General features: G+C 44.6%; 1 protein-coding gene across 2 annotated transcripts in view; it reads left to right on the top strand.

Moving 5' to 3' along the window:
• Positions 1-679: 679 nt before the first annotated feature.
• Positions 680-23,504, top strand: part of kirrel3l (kirre like nephrin family adhesion molecule 3, like) — a 34,874-nt gene continuing 12,049 nt past the window's right edge. For both annotated transcript variants that reach the window (XM_042424285.1, XM_042424286.1), the window contains exons 1-3: positions 680-1,335; positions 21,469-21,624; positions 22,267-22,416. In XM_042424285.1, the coding sequence (XP_042280219.1) occupies positions 1,296-1,335; positions 21,469-21,624; positions 22,267-22,416 (346 nt within the window). In that variant the 5' untranslated portion in view covers positions 680-1,295. The remainder of the gene's footprint in view (positions 1,336-21,468; positions 21,625-22,266; positions 22,417-23,504) is intronic.

The raw sequence follows: 23,504 nt of genomic DNA on the forward strand, positions 1-23,504 counted from the left end.
TGAACCGGATACGAATTTCAATAGTTCATTTTCTCTTTAATCAGAAATTGACCCATGATTCACCAAAGAAGAAGAGTGTTCTGTATCTTCATTCAGGAGAAGTTTTTGTAGCGTTACAGAGAAATCAATGCTGCTAAGTCTGTTAATAATATAATTTCTTAAATCTCAGGACGATCAGGTTAGTGCCTGATTTCGAAAACATCACTTCAACTTATATATGAGTCACAACATGGATTCATGACTAAATCGTGAAGCTGTGATGATATGGTGAAATTAAGACACATGGAAGTTAAGGTTTTATCTTGAGCTTTTCACAAGGATGGTGGTGTGTCACCTGTCACTATACTGTACTATTCATATAAGACATTATAGGTAATTCTTCTAAAAACAATCTTTGGATTCCAACAGTGAGCTACATTTTCCTGTACAAAACATAAACCGCATTGACTGCACATTTCATCCTACAGATGAATATAATTCAAGTCTGGGCTACTCCACCCAAAAATGCTTGGTAGGGCACACATTTAACTCGGAATAAGTGTTTTACCCTCCCCGTGACGCCCGCTAAGCCAATAGCGGGCCCCTGGGGGCGGGGGCCGCTGGGCCCCCCCTGGCAGGCATCTGAGGCAGAGGGGCTCCTCCGACTCAGCTCTTGCCAGATTTGGTGTACCCCCCACCAGATGACTGTCAATGCGCATTTCCCATTGGCAAGAGCGAGTGAGAAGTAAACAGAGGAGACCGACAGGGGAAGAGTGTGTGTATGAGAGAGAAAGGGAGAGATAGAGAGAGAGAGAGAAGGAGTGAGTGTGTTACAGTGAGAGCAGAGTAAGACACTCTCGCGGAGGGGGCGCAAGGCAACTTTACCGGGGTTTATCACTGCGCACTGTCGAGGAGGAGAGATCGCTTTCGAGCGCAGCATGCACAGGCAGATTAAAAAGTGGACTGTGGATCAACATACAGACTGAAACGCCTGATTCACTAATGGACTGTTAGGGAGCACAGTGAGAGGTAAAAGCTGTGCCAGCGTGACACGGAGCGGACACTGGGAAAAAAAGAAGAAGCTGATGCAGTGGAGAAAGTTACCAACTATGGAGATGCATTGTTGACTGAGACTTTACAAAGTGTCCGGACCATTCAGAGTCATTTATTTAAAGTGGATGATATTATAGACGAATCCCAGTACGCTTGTCTGTCCGGTGATATTCCGGTGCCGCGGTGGACCTTAACCAGCTCAGTCGCATAGACGGAGCGAGTAATCCTTCCACGCAACACAATCAGCGGCCAGAACAACTAAAATGTCTGCGCTATACCTTATCTTTTGCCTTATGGTCACAGGTAAGACATGCTTTTGTTTGGTATTATTTGGCATGTAGGTCTTTAGTGATGGAGAGGATGGACCGCGCTGCGTCAAGTCATCCAGCGCGCTGGTGTAGGGGCTTCTGATATGCTGCAGTGCTACAATTCAAGGCTGTTAATTGCCAGTAAATGTTTAATTAGTTTTGAAAGAGTGATCACATCAGGAGGTTTCCCTGTCTGAAAGCCGACCTGGAGCACCGGTGAATAATGGCACTGCGTAACTCGGGCTTGCAGTGATTGTCTCTGTTCTTGTTCAGATTTCGTGTGAGTGAGGGAGACGTTCTTATGATGAGCATTAGGTTACTGATGCAGGGCGCACGGACGGAAAGTTTATTAGTTGATTTTTAAACCCGGGGGACTCGGACTGCAATGTGTGTGTGTGCACGCTGTGTGAGCGTATGGTCGAGGCTGTGTCCATCCACAATAACATCTCTAGTGTTTGAAAATGAGAATGAAATCTAAGCAGGTGGAGATAATAGAGCTGAGAAATGTGGCAGCGCCGTGCAGAGCACCGCATCTCCTTTTTCCCCCGAAGTTAGTCAATGGTCCCCAGATTGATTTCCATTAAACAATAAAACAGGAAAAAGCGAGAGGTTAAGCTTGATGAAATGACGTGGGAATTGGGGGTTTTCTACTCTCTACTGTTATGGTCGGGTCAAAAGTTTTTCTCTTTGAGTCGTAATCTAACATATTCGTGGTCGCTGTGCACAGTGCGTGAACAGATAAAGGGGTGCGTATACTGCGTGGGCTATCATGGGGGAGCACAGTCTGGCGGGTATATGCGTTTGTGATGGAGCAAGGCAGATAGATAGAGGGATAGAGAAAGAGAGAGTGAATGTGTGTGAGTGAGAAAAAAAAGAGAGAGAGCATTTGTTTTTTTCCAGACAGGCAGAGACATAACGCACCTGTCTCCCCCCCACACACACCCTCACCTCCTGCTGCTTTTTGTTTGCTGAATAGAGTTGCCCTGTTGTTTTTGACTCATTATGACAAAATGCTTATACTCAAACTACCCAGTATCAATGTAAACCAGATTAGAAGCGTGTTTTAAGAAAAAAAAGTGACTCAAATTAGCTTTTCGAAAAACAAATTCATTTGTGTTTAAATTGATGCTTGTCTGCCTTAGAGAGATATTATATCCACATTTATGTAGAAGCTGTGCATCATATCGAACTAATTATGAAAGTCATCCAAAAATAGAATTAATAGAGACAGAGAAAAAAAAACATCTATGTTTCTTCAGTATAAATATAATCATCGAGAACAGGCAGACTCTCTGAGCAGCTGGTATAATTTACTCTAATAATTTAGTGCTGCAAAGGTCCTGATGCAAAAAAAAAAAAGCTTTCAGCAATTAACACTGAGAAACTGTTGACTTATCAGCGTTTTTCAGAGTCGTTGATAAACTAGTGTAATTGTATTCACTTTGAGAAAAAATAATGAAATTTAAATGTAAGAGAATGCACAACATCCCCACACTGACATAGATCTTCTTTGGGAGGGAAGAAAGATAGAATAATTAAATATTCTTTTATATCCTTTTAGCTCTTTGCCTCGACCAGAAGCAATGCTTGACTAAAGCTTCCAGCCTGAATCACATGCGGTTTGATAAATGCTTTCAAGATCACCAATGGCAAAGCATGCTTAATAGCCATTTGTTGTGAGTACATCTTTACCTTTCAGCCCCCATTCCACATGGTTTTGTCATTATTCAGAGCTCGGGGGAGGGATATGACACCAGTTAGACCTCCGCTCTCTGACAGACTAGCAACAGCTGGATGAGAAGGGGAGGTAGCCAGACAGTGGCATATTTTCCCTAACCCCCCCAACACCAATACACATTCACACACAAATCTCCTCTCTCCTTTACTCACTCACTCTCCCTCTCTCCCTCACACACACACACACACACACACACGCACACACACGCACGCACAAATAATGAAAATGGTAACAGCTGCCCTAATTAGAACCTAAGAGACCCTAGACCTCATTTATTGTGCCAGTCTTACACAGAGTCACCGATGCTCAAAATTGGTTACACTCAAATGTATTTGTGGTATCAAAATTTAACCACAGCACATGACTTTACTTTGAAATTTGTGCATGGCATATATAGCATGCATTTTTGCATGTATGTAGTCTTGCACAACACTGATAATTTACTTTCTCGGAAAGTCCCCTTGGCTCCCAGGGGAATTGGATTCCACACTGCATCAGTATTCTGAGTAATCTTCAGTGAGCTCTTCTTTGGAACCTTTTTGCTTTGGGTCGCTTGCGTCTCATCGGGCCAAGTTCAAAGGCTGTGAGCTGAGATTACAAGTTTCTCTCCCTTCCTCTTAAGTCGTGTCGCCACTCATGTCTCACTATAGTGTAACGCTGTGGAAATTTTCCACCTTGCTCCTTCTCACAACTCTTTTTTTTCCTGGTTGCAGAATGTGTGACTATGGGACATGGGGACATGATAGCATATCTGCTTAATGGGCCAGAGGTTGCTGGCAGGCTTTCAACATAGATAGAAAGCCTGTTCACACGCATACACACATGCCTCATACATGCGCATATATACCAAAATAAGAACAGAAATCTAGCCCAGGAAGCGATAAGCCTTGGCCAAGCCTTCTGCTCCCCACCTCATCATCCCTTCCCTTCCCCATTACCAGAGATTTGTCTTTTCCTCATGCAGCGCAGTTATGTTTCTGGACGCTGTGGCAGTGTGGCCCCAGAGGTTGGTTTTAGGGAAGTGTGCATATTTCATGAGCTGCCATTCTGCAGCTCTTTGAATTCTTGTGGAGGGGGTCATTCTTGAATTCTTGTAGAGGGAGGGCAATCTCGTTGCAGGGATAAGACTCATGTCACCAGCGTCCTGATGATTAAGCTCACAAGCATCGGGAAAACACTGAGCATCGTTAACCTGTTACTCATGTCACTCTCACTCTGTCACACAAACAAACCCATGCTCTCTCATCTCTCCTCTTATTTATCCATTTTCTCTCCCTCTCTCAATTTCATTCCATTTGAATGCCTCTGTGATACAAAGAGATTGAGGATAAAGTAAGTAAGTGGTAGAAAGTTTGGAGACAAGAATCTCAGCCAGCTGGTGAGGAGTGTACGAGGTGCACAATAGTGCAGACACAGCAGAATCTGAACACAGCTGACTCTTGAACAGAAGTGTCTTGCATTATTTAGGAGACATAGTCATAGCAAAGATATAGATGAATTTTGGCCTACTTTGATTTCCTGTCTATGTGAGGTCTGTGTAATGGTTTTGCTGATGGTGTGAACATTGGATTTAAATTTTCTAGATTCACTTGTGGCTACAAATTAAATGTAAAGATCTATACATTTGATGTAGCTATAGCTATATTTTAATCTATATCCAAGAGCCCCCAGATATGTGTTTTTATTCTCCCAAGAACTCTAACCTGAAAATGTTTGAATGTTGAAAGCTTCTAAATGTTCACTTTCATAAATCATTTGCTCATTCAGGCACACACGCAAACAGACAGTAATGAATGATCAAGATCTTAAACAATGGCCTGCTGTTTCTTCTCATCCTGAAGACATGTCATGCACACATGCCATTGTCTTACTGCCCTTCTTCATAAACAGATATCCTCCCACCCCCTCTTCCCGCACACACGCTTGCTACGTGTATGGAAGGAGAAACTGGAAGGAGAAAGGAAACAATGGGGCTTCATAATGTTGCCTGTCTCTAATCAGCTTTGCCATGCGGGTAAACACAGATAAAGAACTTGGCAGTATGTCCTGAGGCTTTGTTATCTGCTGTTAGCAACTTAACTGGATATGTACGCTGGTATGGCTCAGCACAGGAAGCCAAAGTAGCCAGGTAGCAAACTGTTGATGGCACTTGACCTCTTCCAGTTTTATTTTTACTTCTGCCTGCCCATCCTCTTTTTGTCTACGCTTTCTCCTTGTGTGCACATCCTCACCTTGTCTTCCTCTGGGGCAGTCGGAGGATCCGGGGAGGAAATGACAGGGAATAGGACAATAGAGGGGCCGTGTCAGCTTCCTGCCTTTGCCTGGAGTCTTCTTCCCCAGCTACGGCACCTCAGGCTGTATCATCAGCATACAGACTGGTGGGGACAGCGCAAACTTGTTTACTCTTTTATTCTTCTTTGCAAACATGGTAATGGAAAGAATAGAGAGAGGGAGAAACCGGGATTAATTCTGTGTATGTCATTAAAACAGCCCCCCAAGGGAAACAGTCACATTTATACAGTAGCAGCTATTTTAAGAAAGACTTGGATTGCATTTATCTCCCCCTAAAACCGCAAGTGTCACTTCCTTCTTGAGAGATGTATCACCATTTCCCAAGTCCCTAAGCCCAGACACCAACATACAACAGAAAAATCGCAGACATACTAGACCACACATTCATTTCTATTTTCCAATCAATTCTTGCCCTGCAAGACAAGAATTTCATATCTCCTGCCGAGACACAGAAACCAACAGCAAATTGAAATTTATCTTCTGCGTAGCAGCAATATCTGTTCCTGTGTTATCTTCACCAGCCGTGTTCCTTAACCTTGTATTAAAGATAGCTCTGTTGGAGAAGGATTCTGGCAGCTGAGAAGGGGCTCGGGAAACAGAAAAGTTCAGTTAGGAATACTACCAGACAACATTTATTTAACCATAGATTCTGATTTAGTTTACTCATCCTGTATTAAATTTTGATTGTCACTGTGTGGCACTTACTTAATAGAAGATCTGAAATATTTAGCAGGGTGTTCTGGGCTTATGGCATATGCAGAAATGACTCATGATGAGCTCACAGAAGCAACACCCTTAATGCGCACTCACAGAGGTCAAGGGCACACACTGGGGCAGAGGATGATAAGCTGAGATGAGTGTTTGGCATCTTCAGGGCTGTTTGCCCTTTCTGGAGCGGTTAGTCAAAGTCCAACTGTCTAATTAATGATGCTCCAGCTCTCAGGACATGTCATCTCCTTAACCAACCAGAGGTAAAAACACATTGAAGGAAACAAGAGATTGCTTGCCTGCTGCTCACTTTATTAGTGATGGAAACAGTACATACCCTTGAGGGACTAAATACTCCAGCCCCCCTACTTCTTCTTCTTCTTTTTTTCTATCCTTCCTATCAGTTCAAACTGCCTGGAAAAGCCAGGGCTAATATTGTGTTAGTGACTCAACAATTAACCAAAATAGTGGCTTGGCTGCGGCTCAGTCTCTTCTTCCTCTGCACAATGAAAAACTGCTCTTGTGTTGTTGTAGGAGGCTGTGTGAGAGGTTGGAGAAAGTGTAGCAATGTCTTTTATTTCACATTTTTCCTACGGGGAATTTTGGACAGGGCTGAGAAACCCGCCTTGGGAGGTCTGTGAGTGGAGGAAGCCAATTTGCTATCAACTGAGGGATGTCAATCAAAGCTTATTGATCGAGCTTATAACTGCATCTCCCTCAATGGCAAAACATGTTAATGTTATTGAGCTGCATGGAGACTTGAGGAACGGTGAAGCATGTGGGTGATGTAGGTGGGTGGTGGTTGAACCGGTAGGAGGGTAAGGTGTGTCTCTCTCCTGCTGTCTGTTTGGCCAAAGAAAGCCAATACAGAGATGGCAATGGGCTCAGCATGAGAACAAGGGGGTGGGAGAGGGAGAGAAAGAAAGAAAGGAAGAAAGGGAAGGCAGAGGGGTCAAAGGGATTTACTGCCAGGAGCCTAGCATTTCAGGTAATGGATATGCTTGTATTGGTGTAAACCAAACCTGCTGTTTTTCTTCCAGCATGGCAGAGGTGAAAAAACAACAAAGGTGTAACTGACTGCAAGTCTGAGGGGGATTAATAGAAAGTTGATATTGCAACACCTCGGGCTAAACTAGGTCTCAGGTGTACACATGGACATGCAGAAAGCAGTTGTGTGCACGCATGCGTGTATGTGTCAGTGTGGATGCATGCATGAGGTTGATTGAGGGAAGGTGCATTGTGGGAGGCATTTTTGCCTCTGCCACATTCCTGTGAAGCTGCACCAAGGAGGGCAAGAACACATGGCTAAGTGCTTCCCAAGCTGGCTGAGGTGAACCTAACACCCCTCCTGGAGGAGGCAGTCCAACCATTGTTCCAGCACATTGCACCCGTCTGACTGAGGCATCCTAGTGCTGTGCTTGATCCCAGGGGGCTGGAAAGAGAACGAGGCAGAGGAGGAGAGGGACTGATTGTTCCCTGCTCAGACTATCCACAGATGGGGCTACAGCACAGGATGCTGGCTGTTTGCTTTAGAAAGTCCCAGGCGTTTGCTTTGCAGCCGTGGTGTATAGAATGCTCAGGGGGATACAGGAGAAGAGAGTGCCAGTGGAGACAACAGCAGGGGAAGGGTAAGAGAGAGTAGAGCAGAGAGGGGAAAGAGAAAGAAAGGGGTAGAAAAAGGACCTTGCCTGTGATGTCAGTGTGAATATAGTGTCAGTGCCAAGAAGGGAAGACAGATGATACAGCCATACAATGATAGGGTAGTTGGGCGAGAGAGTGCTCAAGTCCTCCCCTGTTTCCAAACAGAGACATATAGAGCTGGAGATAATGGAGAAGGGAGGGAGAGTAAAAAGAGTAAGCGAGGAAGGGAAAAGGGAAGGGATGAGATGCAGGGAACTCAGGCTGCATCCATCATGTGGTTTGGTGCAGAAGCCATTTGTACCTATTGTTCTCCATAATTTGTTTTCTCAGAGCCTGCAACAGGAGGGGTAAAGGGGAGAGACAAAGCTACGGCAGCCATTTATTTTTGTGCTAATTACATAAGTGAGACAGCATAATTAGACGTATAGCTAAATAGACAATAGGCTGAGAGAGAGATGCACAGAGGGAGATAGACAGGGAGGTGTAGATGAATTCAAATAGATAAGAGGGATGGCCCGCTCCATTTCACATTCAAAAGTGCGAGGGAACATGTTAAAAGGAGTAAAGGGGATGGAAAAGGATAAATGGAAAGGAAAAGGGAGAGTAAAGAAGATGGGGCGATGGAAGGGATAAAAGAGGGAATGAGAGAAAAGCCCTCTTCACAGACTGCACTTTGAGGTGCAGCCCAACGCTGCCGGAATAGTCACCTCATTTAATACACCTGCTCAGCAGGAGGGGAAAGAGAGATATAAGGAGATGTCATAAAGAAAAAGAGAGAAAGGGCAAAGAAGAGGAGAGGAAAAGGGAGACAGAGCTCATTTCTGCTTCTTCACATCAAAGGCAGAGAGTGGCTACAGAAAGCTGTTTGTTGTGGCTTGTTTGGGAGGGTCTCTGTTTGTGTGAGGTCATGGGCTGACCCGGCCTGCTATTTTGTTCAGGTGGTATTACATTTCAGCACAGCCACATGGCAAACCCTCGAAGGAATCACAGGCTACAAGCTCAGGACGTTTTTTTCTCTGGCAATATTCAGAGGTGTTGAGGCCGCAGGAGGGCTGACGAGGAGATGTAGGTTGTCTGGTGAAGGAAAAAACAGAAGTTTGTTAAAACCAAAAAATGTAATATCTTTTCAACCAAGTGAAAAGGACCCTGTTCTTAGCTTGTCGATGCTGTGCTGCTGAATGTTCTGCGTGTGCTAATGCAGTTGTGCATCTGCTCAGGTTCATATGTAGGCGATGTGTGGGTGTGTTGAGCTTGTCACTAGTCTTTCAGGACTGTGATACAGGGAAAGATAAATAGGCCCTTAATGAAGCCACTCAATCACTAGCCAGTTAAAACAGCTGACCAAAGATTGAGGGGCAGTCAGGCCTGATTGGAGACCTATTGAAGCCGGTCAGGGGAAGCTCTTGAGCCGTCACACTTTAGATTAGCCATTCACTGCACTATAGACCTCGGCCTAACTACCCTTCTTTCTCTAAACAGCCCTCTGACACAGTAGCTCAAGTCAACTCCCTGATTGTGCTGGGGAGTTCTTTAAAAGCCAATTTAAACTCAGTCCTTTGTTTAACTCCCCTGGAACTCAAGCTGGGACATATTGTATTGGTTGTGTGTGTGTGTGTGTTTAGGGTTTGTGTGAGCTTTCTTTGAGTGTGTGAGGTTTTGTTAAAAGAACTGGGTGTATCTCGGAACTGGCACAGACTAGTTATTTTGGGTGAAAGAGAGTGTGCATGAGAGAAATCAATGGCCCAATTCAACCTATTACAGCCATGACTGTTGCTGTAATGGTGTGGAAATGGACAGTGGTCATGTGGATCTCTTTTATACCTTCAGGCTTGGATCACAACTGAAGCTACGATTCATTTCTACCCAGCTTTGATTAAAAAAAAAAGAGAAGCACTCTGAGGATTTCAAAGACTCTCACATGATGATGACGAGAAAAGAGATCCTTCTGTTTTGTGAAACAGATGAAACCTCCATTCTGCCAGGTTTGCCAAAGGACAAACATAACACTGAGCTGCAATTTTCCTCGACAAATAATGACTCCTCTAGTCCTCTCTCCTTCCAGCCTTTGCCTCTTTGATCCCAGGTAATGTGTTAACAAGCAACGGGTTCATGGAATACCCATAACATTAGTATGTGTATTTGCGTTGAGGTGTGAGAGTGTGTGTGTGGTTTTATGTGTGTGTGTTTTCACACCAATTAATGAATTGCTTTATATGCCTGCTGAGGTGACGATGGCCTGTCTCTAGCGGGGCGTTGGTTTTTTTCCCTTCTGTGTCAGCCTCAACCCATGATGGCCGGGGCCCTCTCTCACACTAACACATTAATGAGACCAGTCTAATTAGTGCTTGTGGTTCTATACAGGGGACTCAGGACCATTGTGAGAGGGCCTAATCAGGGGACCACTCAAAGATAGAGGACCCACTGCACCAGTGAGAAAGTTCACACATATAGAGAGACCTGCTTGGACTCACACTCAAATTAGTGCACTGGTTAATTGGGATAAGAGAACAAAAAAAAAAGAAGAAGAAAGAAAAGAACTGGTCGTATTTTCAGATTTGTGGCCACTGAGGTTCAGGCTCCTCGCTCTTTCCCGTTTAGCTCCCTCACTCCCTCCAGTAGTGCTTCTCCCGGGGGCGATGCAGAAAAATGATTTTGCTCTCCTTCATCCCTCTCCCTCACTCCAGATAATTCAATCTGTTCAATATCAAATAATCTCTCCCAATTTTTCAGCCTATTCTAACCTTATCGCTCAAACAGCTACCTCTGGGGGATGAGTCTTGTTCCACCCTGTTAAAAAAAGAGGGGGAGAAAGAAAGGGAGAGGTAGCCCTAGAAAGAGGGATGGCAAATAGCTCTCTGAGGAGTGCTTTTAAAAGCCTCTGTTTGCCATTCTCATGGGCCATATGTGAAACAGCGGGCAAATAGATTGCAAGAGAGAAGAATAGTAAAGGATAGAGAGATACAGAAGGAGATAAAGACGATCTACAAGAAAGGAGGGGAGTGTAGGTGATGTGAGTTGTGGTACTTGAGGTCTGGGGCTCTAACTTGTGTCCCACAGCACTTAACATGCCCCTAGCCATCTCTCCTGGCAGTTAATTAGAATCCAATAAGGTTGCCGCCTGTTGGTCATTGTTCCTCCAGTGTGTTTACCCTTTCCAAAGGCTCCATTCGCTGCTTAATCTGCCGAGAAGCTGAATGTCAATAGGTCAGGCCAAGACTCCAGAGCCTTGAGAGAGAGGGAGAGACAGAGCGAAGGGGAAAGGAGAGAGGATCAGGGGGGATGAAGGAAAGGGGTCATTTCTCTCTCTCCTCTCAATATTTTTCTCTGCCGTTCCATTCTCGTTGTTGTCCCCCCCCCCCCCCCCCTCCCTCTTGCTTCTCCTCTCCTCTTCTTTTCTTCTCACTTCTAATCCGTCCTCTTGATTGTTCTAAGCTGCTTTCAGCCAGCCCCTGGGAGGGTGAGGGGTTTTGGAGTCTGTTTTAATTAAGATTTAAAAGACGACTCCCTCAAGAAGGGAGATTTAAGAGCAGGATGGACGTAGCAAAGTAAATGAGTGAAGGTAGGACAGATTGTTGAGAGGGCTCAACAAATATCAGAAATCAGTAAAAAGGAGAAAGTTAAAAGACTATTATTTAACACACATGCAGGCACACATTGCATACACCCACACATTCACACAAACACAGCCAGACTCTGAGGCATTCGAGTGGCTAAGCCAAATGGGATTTTTTTTTCATTTGTAATCAAGCGGCACAATCTATATAGATTGATCTCAACTTCCTGTGATTCATACCATATCCTGCGAGGGTGATATGGGATCAGTGGTAGCCACCAGGCAAGCTGAGGGAGTTATCGCCACACTCTGTCTAATGATCGATCATCTCGCCAGATGGGTTTAAGAGCCTGTAACGCTCCACTTGTTTATCAGAGCCCCAAACCTGAGGCCTCTCAGTAGATGTGACCTGCAAAGAAAGTCTTGCTTTGCAGACAGAGAACGCATGAAAGAGAGAAAAGACCTAAGAGACATGTTTAAAGTTAAAAGTTTGCTTGTCTTTGTAGTGAGGCTAGACAATGCGGGTAGAAAGTGAACTCATTTCCTTGTTTGGGTGGCAATGTCACCGTAGTGGACACTCTGGTAGACACTTAATTAACAGGCTTATCGCACCAGGACAAAAGGCGATTTCTGTGAAGAAGTCTGGCCATCGAAGATATAGGCACCGTTACCATCTAGTGTTTCTTTACTTCTACCGTACAAACATAGCGTGTGACACAGATAAAATGCGTGTCCATCTGTGTGTGTCGCCGCAGCCTGACAAAAGGCGTGTACTCTGTGTTTGGTAAAACAGTCACATAGCACACATCTGCCCCTACTGAAAACCGTACATTCTTCATCCAAAGTAAACCCCAAAGAAAACGCTCCCCAAAACAGAGCGCACAATGAAGTGTTTAAGTTCATCAACCCACAGACTTTGGTGCAGCCGGCAAGGTGTTAAAGGCCATGCGAGGGTCAAGAGCCCCACCCACGGCATTCTCTGGCATGATACATCCCAACACACAGCCACCATATGTCCAGGGTTTCACAGTCAATGAGCCAACCCACCCAGCGTGACAAAGACCTATTCACACCCAGTTGACTCTGAGGAAATCTGCAATGCCATGGTATGATTAGGACAGAATGCAGCAGTAGTCCAGCCAGTGGCCATTTGAGAAAAACAATAGGCGAGAAGGTACGGAGAAGTAAAAAGGGGTATGAGGGAAAGGCGTCCATAGACAAAGAACTTCACAAACTACTTTGAACGGGTAAACGTAAGCACGATCTTGCCATCAGCTTGCTGCAGCTCCGTCACTTGCCTCCATCAAAGCCCCCTGAGACTCTCCCAGCACACTCTGCCTCCGTCACTCACAACTCTGTTAATAAGGCCAGCAGTAAACGCCAGGAAAGATATGCAGGGATGAAAGATACTTCCCTCATGTTCTCGCTTTGAGGATGTGTTTCCGGGTGTCAGGGGGGAGGTGGGGAAAATGCAGCTTTATAGAGTAATGCCGCATTTTAATAGAAACAATAAACCCATCCGCTTATAAAATAATATTTTGCGTCCCATTTCCTGTTGTGGAGTAGCTCTAGGGACTTTTTGGCAGACATTAAAAAGCCCCCCACCTCTATTAAGCTAAAGGTATAGAGGGAGCCCATGCCAGAGAATAAAGTGTGTGGAGTTCCTGGGGGAGGGATATATCACACATATATTCTTTCACTGCAGCGATTAATATCCGGGAAAAAAAGGTCAAACTTGACTTGAAACGGTCCAGTATATCACAGTTAAATTCGGAGCCTACATTTAATACATCAATCCCTGCTGTGATGTCTCATCAGCCTGGTCACACAGGAGAGACCCACACTGCACATTATCAAAGATTGATGGGATGTCCTAGTTAAAGACAGGGGGAGGAGAGAGGACTGGTCGGAGAAGGGAACTTTGCATTACCCCTCACCCTTTTCAGAGGTGTTGACTGCAGGTCGCGTGGCCTCTTACAGCTCAGTGCAAACATCATCACCGTGGCTGGCAAATGTCATACCGGGCTTCATTCCTGCGTAACCCGGAGACCTGACCCCGAGATATACAGGGGAACTTGCAAATGCAGCATTTTGAGGTCAGTGCTCTCACTCAAGACGGTGCTGGCTGACTCAGGAAGCTCAAGACAAGGGCTGAGCCTTCCATCTCCTCCCATCCGCCCTCTTCCTCATCCTTCCCTGTAACGGAAGACAAAACAAACTGACAGAACAAACAGGCAGATTATCCTAAATCCTTTTTTCTCGAACACACAACGTAACCATCTCTTATATCCACTGTTCACCGTCATCCTACCCATTTCTTGTTCAGAGTGCTTGCTTAATAATTAATTGATTAATTAGTTCGCTCATTAATCATTTATTCATTAATCATGGCCTGATTTTTCTAGAGGAAGCGGCGCAATCTGAAAAAACCCTGACTTCACATTTCACTCTAATTATGCTCCTTTACTAATCAACGCTTAAGAAATGGAGTTTCAGGAAATTAGTTTTCCCCTTCCCTTCTTTTTCTCAGCACAAAGCAGGATGTATTGAGGTCGGCAGGTAACTTTTTCTTCCCTCCCTTTCTTGTGTTCTGGAAGCTCTTAGTCATCAGTAATTTTAAAGGAATGTTTCAAGTTACAGGAAATCTGATGAACAGAATGAAAATTTGATGTTAAATTAAAACTCGCCTTTCCTCCGCCTCTTGATGAAAAGGGAACAGAAATTCTGGTCACAGACTAACCACAGACATTGATTAATAAATGGCAATTTGAAGGCCGTTTGTAAGAACAGAGAGGTGGCAGCATTGCGAATCACACACTTATTGTTTTCACTGGATCCATGGCTGCCCTGGGAAAGGAGGTAATTTGTTTAATCGCTTTGAGTTATGTTCTTTGGATGGAGAGATGGGAAGATACGGTAGTTCAGAAATATCTTCTATAATGTGGAGTGAGCATGAGGTGGAAAGGGAGGAGAAATATTTGAAACAGGTTTAATTAGAAGTGTTTTTGTGCTTTTGTATTCCTGTTGGATGCAGAGTTCACCACACAGCTCAGCTGCTTTCTCTGAAGAGGCTCTTGTCAGCTGCTGACAAAAAAGAATTATGCATCAAATTAAAGAGAGCTCCAGTGAAATGGAGGCAAGTCGGGCATTAACCTCTAAGCTTTAAAAAGCACACATATTAAGCAACACTAATGAGACTCTCATTGAGCTAGCTGTGTTTTATATTCAAACACACACAAAAGCTCAGCTTTGACTTCAATGTGCCATTGCAGCTTCTGAATGAGGTTGTCTCTCTTATTCATCTCACCAGCAGCAAACACTGCAGACGTGAACAATAGCATAGATGGCCCTTTTACTCTAATGAGATGCATACATTTACAACATTACCACCCTCATTAAAAAATAATAATAATAAAGGGAAAAAAAAGTATTAATTATGAAACGCACTACTTCCTATCGTGAAGAGCCAAGGGGGTCTCCGTTGGGCTCAATTAGGAAGAGTAGGCCGCAAATCCCTAGACTAAATTAATTGACACCCCAGGGCATTAGGCCCAGAGTCCCAGTACAGAATCTATGTAGAGAATTCCTTTGTTTTCATTTCCACCGCCTTTTAGAAAAAGCAAGAGACTGAGGCAATTTTAACATTATCGCTTCAGTGTTTTATGGATTTTTGATCTATTATTTATTTATATATTTTATTTGTTTTGTTTATACAGTTGTCATGTCTGTAGCCAGCAATAAAAAGGTTTGCTTTTTTTTATTTTTTATTCCTGTCTCATCTTTGAGCAGCCTTTCCATCACATGTTGCATACCATTGCTGTTTTATCCACAATGTCAGCTGTTACACACACACCACCGCTTTTGCAAACAGCACAAGAAGTTAATGAGTTAAAAGCACAGTAAATTATACTGAAAGCCCTTCCATCTAAACAGTAGTGAAAGAGGTGGGTTAGTCAGAGAGGAAAATTGGGATACAGAGACAGAAAGAGAGAAACAGGGTGGACAGAAAAGGGCTGGAACTGTGACACAGATCCAGCCAGCAGCTGTCTTGCAGTGAAAACACCAGGGGGTAAGCAGGAACGAAATGACAAGACTAGCTCAATCAACATCTTGTCAACACTACTGGCTGATGTGTACAGACAATTTCATACCGCCACCACTGACTCCCTCCCCTTTTCTCTCTTTTTTACATGGCTTTTTATTTCCTGTCCTCCTGCCAGCCAGCCAGTCACTTGCTATCTGTCTACATGGAGTCAGTTCTCAGCTCTTTGGCTCTTGGCTTCAGAGTGGGGGAGCTGTTTAAAAGCTGTGCTAGAATTATACTCAGAGAGATGTTTCTGCCCACTGGAAACCCTAAAGATATGGGACTGTGACAGTGAGTGTGCATCTACAGTATGTGCGTGTGTGTGTGTGTGTGTGTGTGTGTGCAGAAAGAGTGAGAGGACAGTATATGAATGAGTGTATTTATGGCACATTGTTGAGCACTGCAGCACAGTGACTGCATGAACCATTCACATACGCTTACACATTGACTATGTCACATCAGCACTCTTGGTCTCTCCCCTGGCCTCCCCCTCTTTTTCCTTCCCTTCTTCCTCTCCTTGTATGCATACCACTCTATTACTCTATCCACTGCATCTATTGTAGCAGGTACCAAGGGAGAAACTGCTGCTGCTCGCCCATGCGATCAGCCTCACCGCTGCCCTGATGTATGCAGCGCCCTATTCCAGCAGAGAAAATCTCGTGGTGACAACCTTGGAGACACACTGATTACAGCGTTCCATCAATCCCTTCTCAGGCCCACTCCTTTGCAATCGGATGCTGACAGAAGCCCACCTTTTCCATTTTTACCTTACCTCAGTTTTCCCAGCCTTTCTAACATGTAGTGGTTCTTTTTTTTTTTTTCCTGTTGTTCCTTCTGCCCCGCTTTCTTGAGTGTTGCGTTGACAAGCTGACACAAACCCCTGTGATTTTCACACCGGGGATGCAGAGAGCGAGAGAAAGGGACAGGGGATACAGGATAGAGGAGATGAAGAGAAGGGGAGCGAAAGAGCAAGGGAGAGGCTGGAAAGAGATGACAGCTGACACAGAGTCTGGAAAAACAGAGTGATGGCAAAAAGAGCCATGGAGAAAGCAAATCAACAATTAGTAACACCTTATGTAACTCTCAAAGGTGACCTAGATGGCATTGATTTCAGGGATCATGACTGTAGACGTACCAGCGATAAACAGACAAACAACAGGACAGGGCTTGATTGTGGAAGGATGTTGGAATGGCAGAGAATGCCCCGGGTGGGGGTATCAGCAGAGCAGCAGCAGGGGGAGGGGGAGGCTGGGTGGATGAGCGGGTCCACTCTCTAAAAAGGGTCTAGGTCTGAGCCAAGATTTTCACAATGGAATAAAGGCTGAAAGGGGATGCTAGGAGGATTAAACTCCAGCAAAACAGCTCTTAAAAAGCGGTTAAACTGCAATTTGGGCACAAAAATGCAGAATGGGAGAAAAGATAGTGAGAGTGGGTGGGTGGGAGTGCAGCTGTAATGCATGGTGGGAGAGAAAGGATTCAGACAGGCCGGGCCGCATTAAGGTATGAGAGAGGAGGCCATCTGCAGAGACACAAGCTGGAGCTGTTTGCAACGGTCCAAGTCAAAGGAAAACACAGAGGTGCTCACACATGTAGAGCATGTGTTGGGTACCACACCACCACGAGTTGGTGGGTGGTATCTGTTGTTAGCCCCCTTCAAGCCCTTAGAAGTGCTGTAGGAGTCATGGTAATGAGCTTAGTAGCCAGATCAAACATGAGATGGGTGCAGGGTCCCCTTTGGGACATACTCTTTGGTTCAGCTACCTCAGCACCACTTTCTGTTTGTATACACACATACACCCAAGCACACACACAGCAAGAGGAAGACAAAAGAGCCTGACTCAAAACAAAGGGATAATAATTCCATACAGAGAGAAATGGAGCTTGCATTTTCCAGCCCGATTTAGAAGCCTTATCTAGACAAGGCACAATGGATGGCATTTGGGGAAAGGGGTTGTTTATTCCAAGCTTGACACTTTTTTGCCAATTGCCTTGTTTTGTGTTGGGGTTTTTTGTCTGTTTTTCCTCCTCATTTTCTCTGCTCTGGCTCTTATTGTGGAAAACTCACACCAGCTGGGTGCAGGATTGTGTCTCCACCATTGGGGCAAAAATGCAAGTAGATATAGGTGCTATTTTTTAACATTTTGAATTATTACTGCACTGAGCAAATTGTCCAGTCAAGTTGAGAGCACTTATATTTATAGACCCCACAGGACTGGATGTTGCACTCTTTGCAGTGGATGGGAATGAGGACATGGAATGAAATCAGGACTAAAATAGGGACTCTCTGCGAACGCAGCTCAGAGCCTCTTAGAGTGAATGAACATATATGGTTAAGTGTCATTATAAAAACACGGCAAAATGGACAGAGTGCATTGCCTGTGCTGTTACAAACAAGAGGGTCTGATGTTTTATTTGAAGGACCTGACTTTTTGAATGCTGGGTTAAATGGATTTACGGTCTGAAATGCTGTTTTTCGTTTTGTTAGATTACCAAAATGGTGTAACAGATTATGATTGTGAGAACTTGGTAGTAAATGTGCTCTACTGTGTTTGTTAGATCCATATTTTATCTAAAGGTCATCTGCAGTGCCATTATCTTTCACAGTCTTTAGCTTCATGGCCAGCTCTTACACACGCACACACACACACACACACACACACACACACACACACACACACACATACACATACACATACATGCACAGAGTGACTGGTTCAATCTAATTCTATCAAGGCAGATGTCCAGTGGTGGACGGATCATTGCTGACATCTGTCCATCTCTTCCTGATCCTTCCTGATGTGAATGTACCCCTATCAGTTCAGATGAAGGAGAGAGAGTGCAGGCGGTGCCAGGGTCGACGCAAAGCTCTTTAATAGGTTGTGTCCAAGCCGGAAAGGCTGTTTTGCACTTAACTCCGACCATGTGACAGCAACAGCAAAGTCACTGTGTCAAAGTAACTGCTAAATGTGCCCTCCGGTGCCTGACAAGTTGCTTTCCCTATTAACACTGCCCCACCCTCCACCCCCGTTCACACATTCAGATGCACACACACACATACACACAGGCGTAAACACACATGGCACATTTTCAGACAGGCACACACACTGAGCTCACATAGTCGGCAAGAAATGCACACACATATAAACTCAGCCCCATGTGCATCCAGCGGCGTGAAATGATATTCCATTTTGAGAAATCCGGATTAAAATGTATCAGGCCAAATGTGTTTTGACCTTGTTACTCGGCGATGGAAAAGCACACACATACACACACACACACACACACACACACACACACACACACATGCTCCTACATACACACACATATCCACACAGAGAGAGCAAGGTAAGAAATAGAGTAAATGTTGCATTTTTTGTGATGAGGACTTGTAAATGTAAATTTTATCTGCTTTTAAAATAACATTAAGCACACCAACCGGTACAACTAATCTATACTGTACATATTTACCTACGTACATTCAAGACGACATGGTAAATAAACTTGCATCCACTGCTGAGATGTTGGGATTTCAAGGGGATTCAAAATCTTTCTTTTCGAATGTGATTCAATTGCAGCCAATAGACAAGCTCCTCATTTTGAGTCTGTTGTAAACACTGAAAGCAACGGTGTGTGTGTGTGTGCATTTGTGTACATGCATGTGTGTACGTGACACTGCAGCACACCAAGAACAAGCCTCTTCACACCCACAGCTCCCTACTTCTTCTGACTGCCTCTCCTCCACTGTTTCTTTGTCTGGTTCTGTTCCTCCCTCTCTCTCCCGTCAGAAATGTATTCATGTAATTAAGCTGCTAATACACCGTCAAAGAATTGTCTAATTCAGCAAGGAGGAATTAAAGGAATCTGGCATGAGTCATTAGCCAGTCGAGATGTTCTGTTGAGCATTTTCAATAAGGGATCCGGAGAGCAATGAATCACTCATATGGTGTGAAGACATTCGCCACAGCACATACTCTGTACTCTATATTTGTATGGCTGCATATGTACGTGTGTGCGTGTGCCGTTAATTGCCATATGTGAGCATGTGAAATTGTATGTGGGTGACGTAAAGAGAAACAATTCAATGCATGTAATCCATCTAAACAATCAACCAGTGCAGTGAATTATTACCCATTGTAAACATTTAGATACTCTGGGCAAGATACTTAATTGCAATCAATGTTTGTTCTGTTGCAAGTACAAAGAGGAAAATCCCTAACCCGCTCTGCAAGGGGAGGCATATGAAAACGTTCAATAGCTCATAAAGGCAGAATGTTAGGGACAGGCAGGCAGACTGTAAAAACAGCATTTTTGAAGGTATGTCGGGAAAATGCCAGCCTTCGCTAAATGCCTAATAGCCTGAGCTAGAAGATGTTTCACTTCTCATTGACGCTCTCAAATTGGCCTCTTTTGATCCACAGTGCGTGACACACATACAGTCTACCTGTTTGTAGCCACAGCTCAATAAGCTTTTCAAACTCTTTGGTAAAATGATGTACAGGGAGACGTTATTGGTGCGTTAACATGCATTGTTCTCTGATCTTTTTCTCTGTTCAACTATCTATTATCATCTCTTTTGGCCCAGATGGAGAGCAAGAGAGAACGGGGACATGTGAAAACGGGTTTTATGGGCAGTTGTCGAGAACCACAATGGTCTGAGCCGTGGAGAACTCACGTTCCTGATGAACTCTCTGTTTGGCGGCTTTAATTGTGCTGTTGGGTGACAGAGACAGGAGGGTGCAAAGGGAGAGGGGAGGCGAGGGGCACGGTTCAGTCCATGGTGCACCCTGAGATGAAGTGGATAATTGAGTGCGGAATAAACACTGCCAACAACCTCGGAAGTCCCCCTTTCAAAAAGAAAGAAAAACTAGAGAGAATGGAGTGAGAGAGAGGGGGAAGAGAAAAGGGTGAGGGAGAGAGAAAATCCCAGCTACCCTCTGGGGGGAAAGCTGCTATTGAAAAGCTATTAAACTTGCATTTAGCAGGATTGATTGGAAATGAAGAGGCCTATTAAAAGAGAGGGACAAGGGGACAATAGCGCGTCTCTGGCCGCCGTATGTTGCCCTCCTTTCAGCAGCTTTCTTCGCCGGGAGGGGGGGGGGCAACCCTGTCTGTTTAAGCGCTCCCACCAAGAGAAGCAGTTCAGGGGGGGCTTAGCACTGCCTGAATAGAGCCCTCTTTATCTTCCTCTGTCCCCCTTCCCTTCCATTCTCTACTGAGCAACAAAGAGAGAAGAAGAATGAGGGAAGGTTTTTTTTTTTTTTTAAGTCCTCCCAACTCACACAGACACCCCACTTAGATAACCAACCAACTGCCTCTCTCCCTCTCCTACCTTCCCCTACGGATTAGTTACCTCTGGAGTGTTGCCATCTTCTTCTGCCAGTAGGGTTTGTAATACTCAATCTTTAGCATAGTGGCACAAACAGTTGGAACCGTGGATCCGTATTCATGCTGTGTTTCTGTATGCATCTGAAGGCAGGCCAGCCAATCCAGCGAGACTGTGTGCCATACTTAAACACAGCAGCGGAACGGCGGCAGGTGTCTCCGTTGACTTTCAGCAGGCTCAAACGGATGGGTCCCTAGGGAACTTTAATGGAATTTTGATTGTTTAACATCCATTTTTACAAAAAGCACACTGAAAGAGTGGCATATTTTTCTTCCCAGAAGTGTGTTTGCTTCATGTCAGCAAGCACATAACCATATGGTCTTGGGAAAGAGTTAAATAAGTTATGAGGCGCAGCTGACTCTTCCTCTTAGAAGCCACATTTATAGGGAAAAAAATAATACTTTCACACATACCAGCCTTGTCCACTCTCTCAGCAAATGCCATGAAAACAAGAGAGCGAGAAGACCAGTTCACTGGAGCCTGGTCTCTTAATGCTTACCTCTTTCACAGCCTTTACAATGCAAGTTTCACTTTTTCTCATGCTACATCTCTGCTGGCACTGCAGAAACGTACTTCCATTCTCTGAAATGCCATTAGCAGTATTCTGCGCACCTATATATTTAATATCCATTTGGTGACTTTCAGTATGAATTTGTCCAACTACCTTCATTAAAATGTGGATTCTAAGGGATATTATATTCACATCAGGCTTTCTCTCTTTTCTTCCAGCAGCCACAAAAGCAGCCTACTTCTCCCAGCAGCCCCAGGACCAGGTGGTTGTAGCGGGCCAGTCAGTGACTCTACCCTGTGTCATTGTGGGTTACCGGGGAATGGTGCAGTGGACCAAAGATGGCCTGGCATTGGGCGGAGAGAGAGACCTACCAGGTATTATCACTGACCTCTTATTTATGTCTGTCTGTCTCTCTCTTCCTTTCCTCTACTGCTTTCGGTGTGTTTATTGCTCTCTCTGTCTCTGTCTGTCTTGCTGAGATCAATGCCAGGTCTCATTAGAAACCAAGTCTCTCTCTGTCAACCGTTGGGGTTTTACACAAATGAATGGTGAGAGAAGAATGTACTGCAGATATGTCAGCTTCTGCTGCACACACCGAACTTTAATTTGTTGTTTAGCATTTAAGGGTCTTGTAGGAAGGTGGATAATCAATTGGCTTTTGTCACGCACTGACATTTAAATGTGTGGCGGACTAGGCGGAGAGAAGGTGGAGAGGCTTCCTCTTGACCTTAGCCACCACATCTTTATTGTGTCTGTGTTTAAAGGACAGACTCCTCATGCAGCAGCTTTCTCACGTGTTGCATTTCCAGCCTCACGCTGCTCTGCTAACACAACGGCTCAATCCTTGGCCCAGTGAGGTGCTGCTTGCTTTCATTTCTGTCTTAAAGAGCCTTGCCACGTTTCTCTCGCCTTTGTTTGAGGCACAAGTCTGTTCATTTTATAGTCCTTTCATTATGTGTTTGTTGTTGGTTGGTTTGTTTGTCTCTGACTCTATTCTCTGTGCTGGCTTCACGCAGGCTGGACGCGCTATTCCTTAATGGGCGACCCGCTATCAGGCGAACACAGCTTGCTGATCGATTCGGCAGAGTTGGCGGATGACGCAGTGTATGAGTGTCAGGCTACACAGGCGGCACTGCGCTCCCACCGTGCCAAGCTCACTGTACTAGGTAAGATACACAGCTCATGCATGAGCCTCACAGGCAGCCCTTGTGCCAAGGCCTGTAGGCTGGCAGCGCTTGGGAACAATCAGGGGAGTGTCTTCATCACAAAACACAGAAGTACATAGACAAATATACAAATAACACATGTACAATACACAAAAAATAATCATATCCATAACACAGCTAGACATAGAAAAATTAAAAAAAAAAAAACATGACAGCACTCTTCAAGTGCTTTGCCATTAATAAAATAATCTCTTATCACCACTTAAAGATAACCCTGTTGTAAATCTAGTTTCTTGATGGAAATCATGTCCTGAAAGTGTTATTCAACCAGGGAAGGCTCAGCCAAGAGAGATAGAAAGCTAGAAAAAAAAAGGAAACCCCTCTGCTCTCAGTAGCGATAATCAAGACTGTGGACGTCTTGGATAATGTGATTGCTGCAGTCACAAATGACTTGCGTAGTCGCTTGAAAGTCAGGGTCTGCACAGTTAGCACATTTTACAGTGAGCCACAACATTTGTCAACCGCAAGGCGTTTTTTACATTAACATGATGTGAGTGATCTACTTCTTCACACAGACGTTCAGAGGTGGAGGGGGTTGGTGGGGGTGGTGGGGTGAGGTTGAGGTGGGGGAAGAGGAGGAGGCCAGGTCTTGTGGGAATTGGAATAAGCAAAGCACTGCTGGCATCTGGTGGCATGCAAAGGAATATCACTCTATTAATTAGTCCTTTGTCCATATTTTCACCTAAAAGCAGATATTATACAGAAAGAGGGGAAAACTCAGAGGGAACAATTATACAGATGTGATCCTGCAGCTTAAGCCACAACACAATGCTAAGCTTTCACCACAGAGCCTGTTGTCCTTGAATCTATCTGTTGCCATTAAGGTGTGTTTTTAGAGTCCATTGAAGCTGGGTGATGAGCAGTACAGACAAGGTTGCCATGGAAAGGCAAGCGGAGTGAGATCACAAGCAGTATATAGAATCTTTTCATTTTGTCTAAATGAATAGATTCAGAAAGTTCGCCCATGCTCATCAGCCTACATTTCTGTCTGTTTCTCTCATCTAGTGTCACTGTCAAAGCTGTACAGA

Source organism: Thunnus maccoyii, chromosome 10, assembly GCF_910596095.1.
Source record: "Thunnus maccoyii chromosome 10, fThuMac1.1, whole genome shotgun sequence".
NCBI lineage: Eukaryota > Metazoa > Chordata > Actinopteri > Scombriformes > Scombridae > Thunnus > Thunnus maccoyii.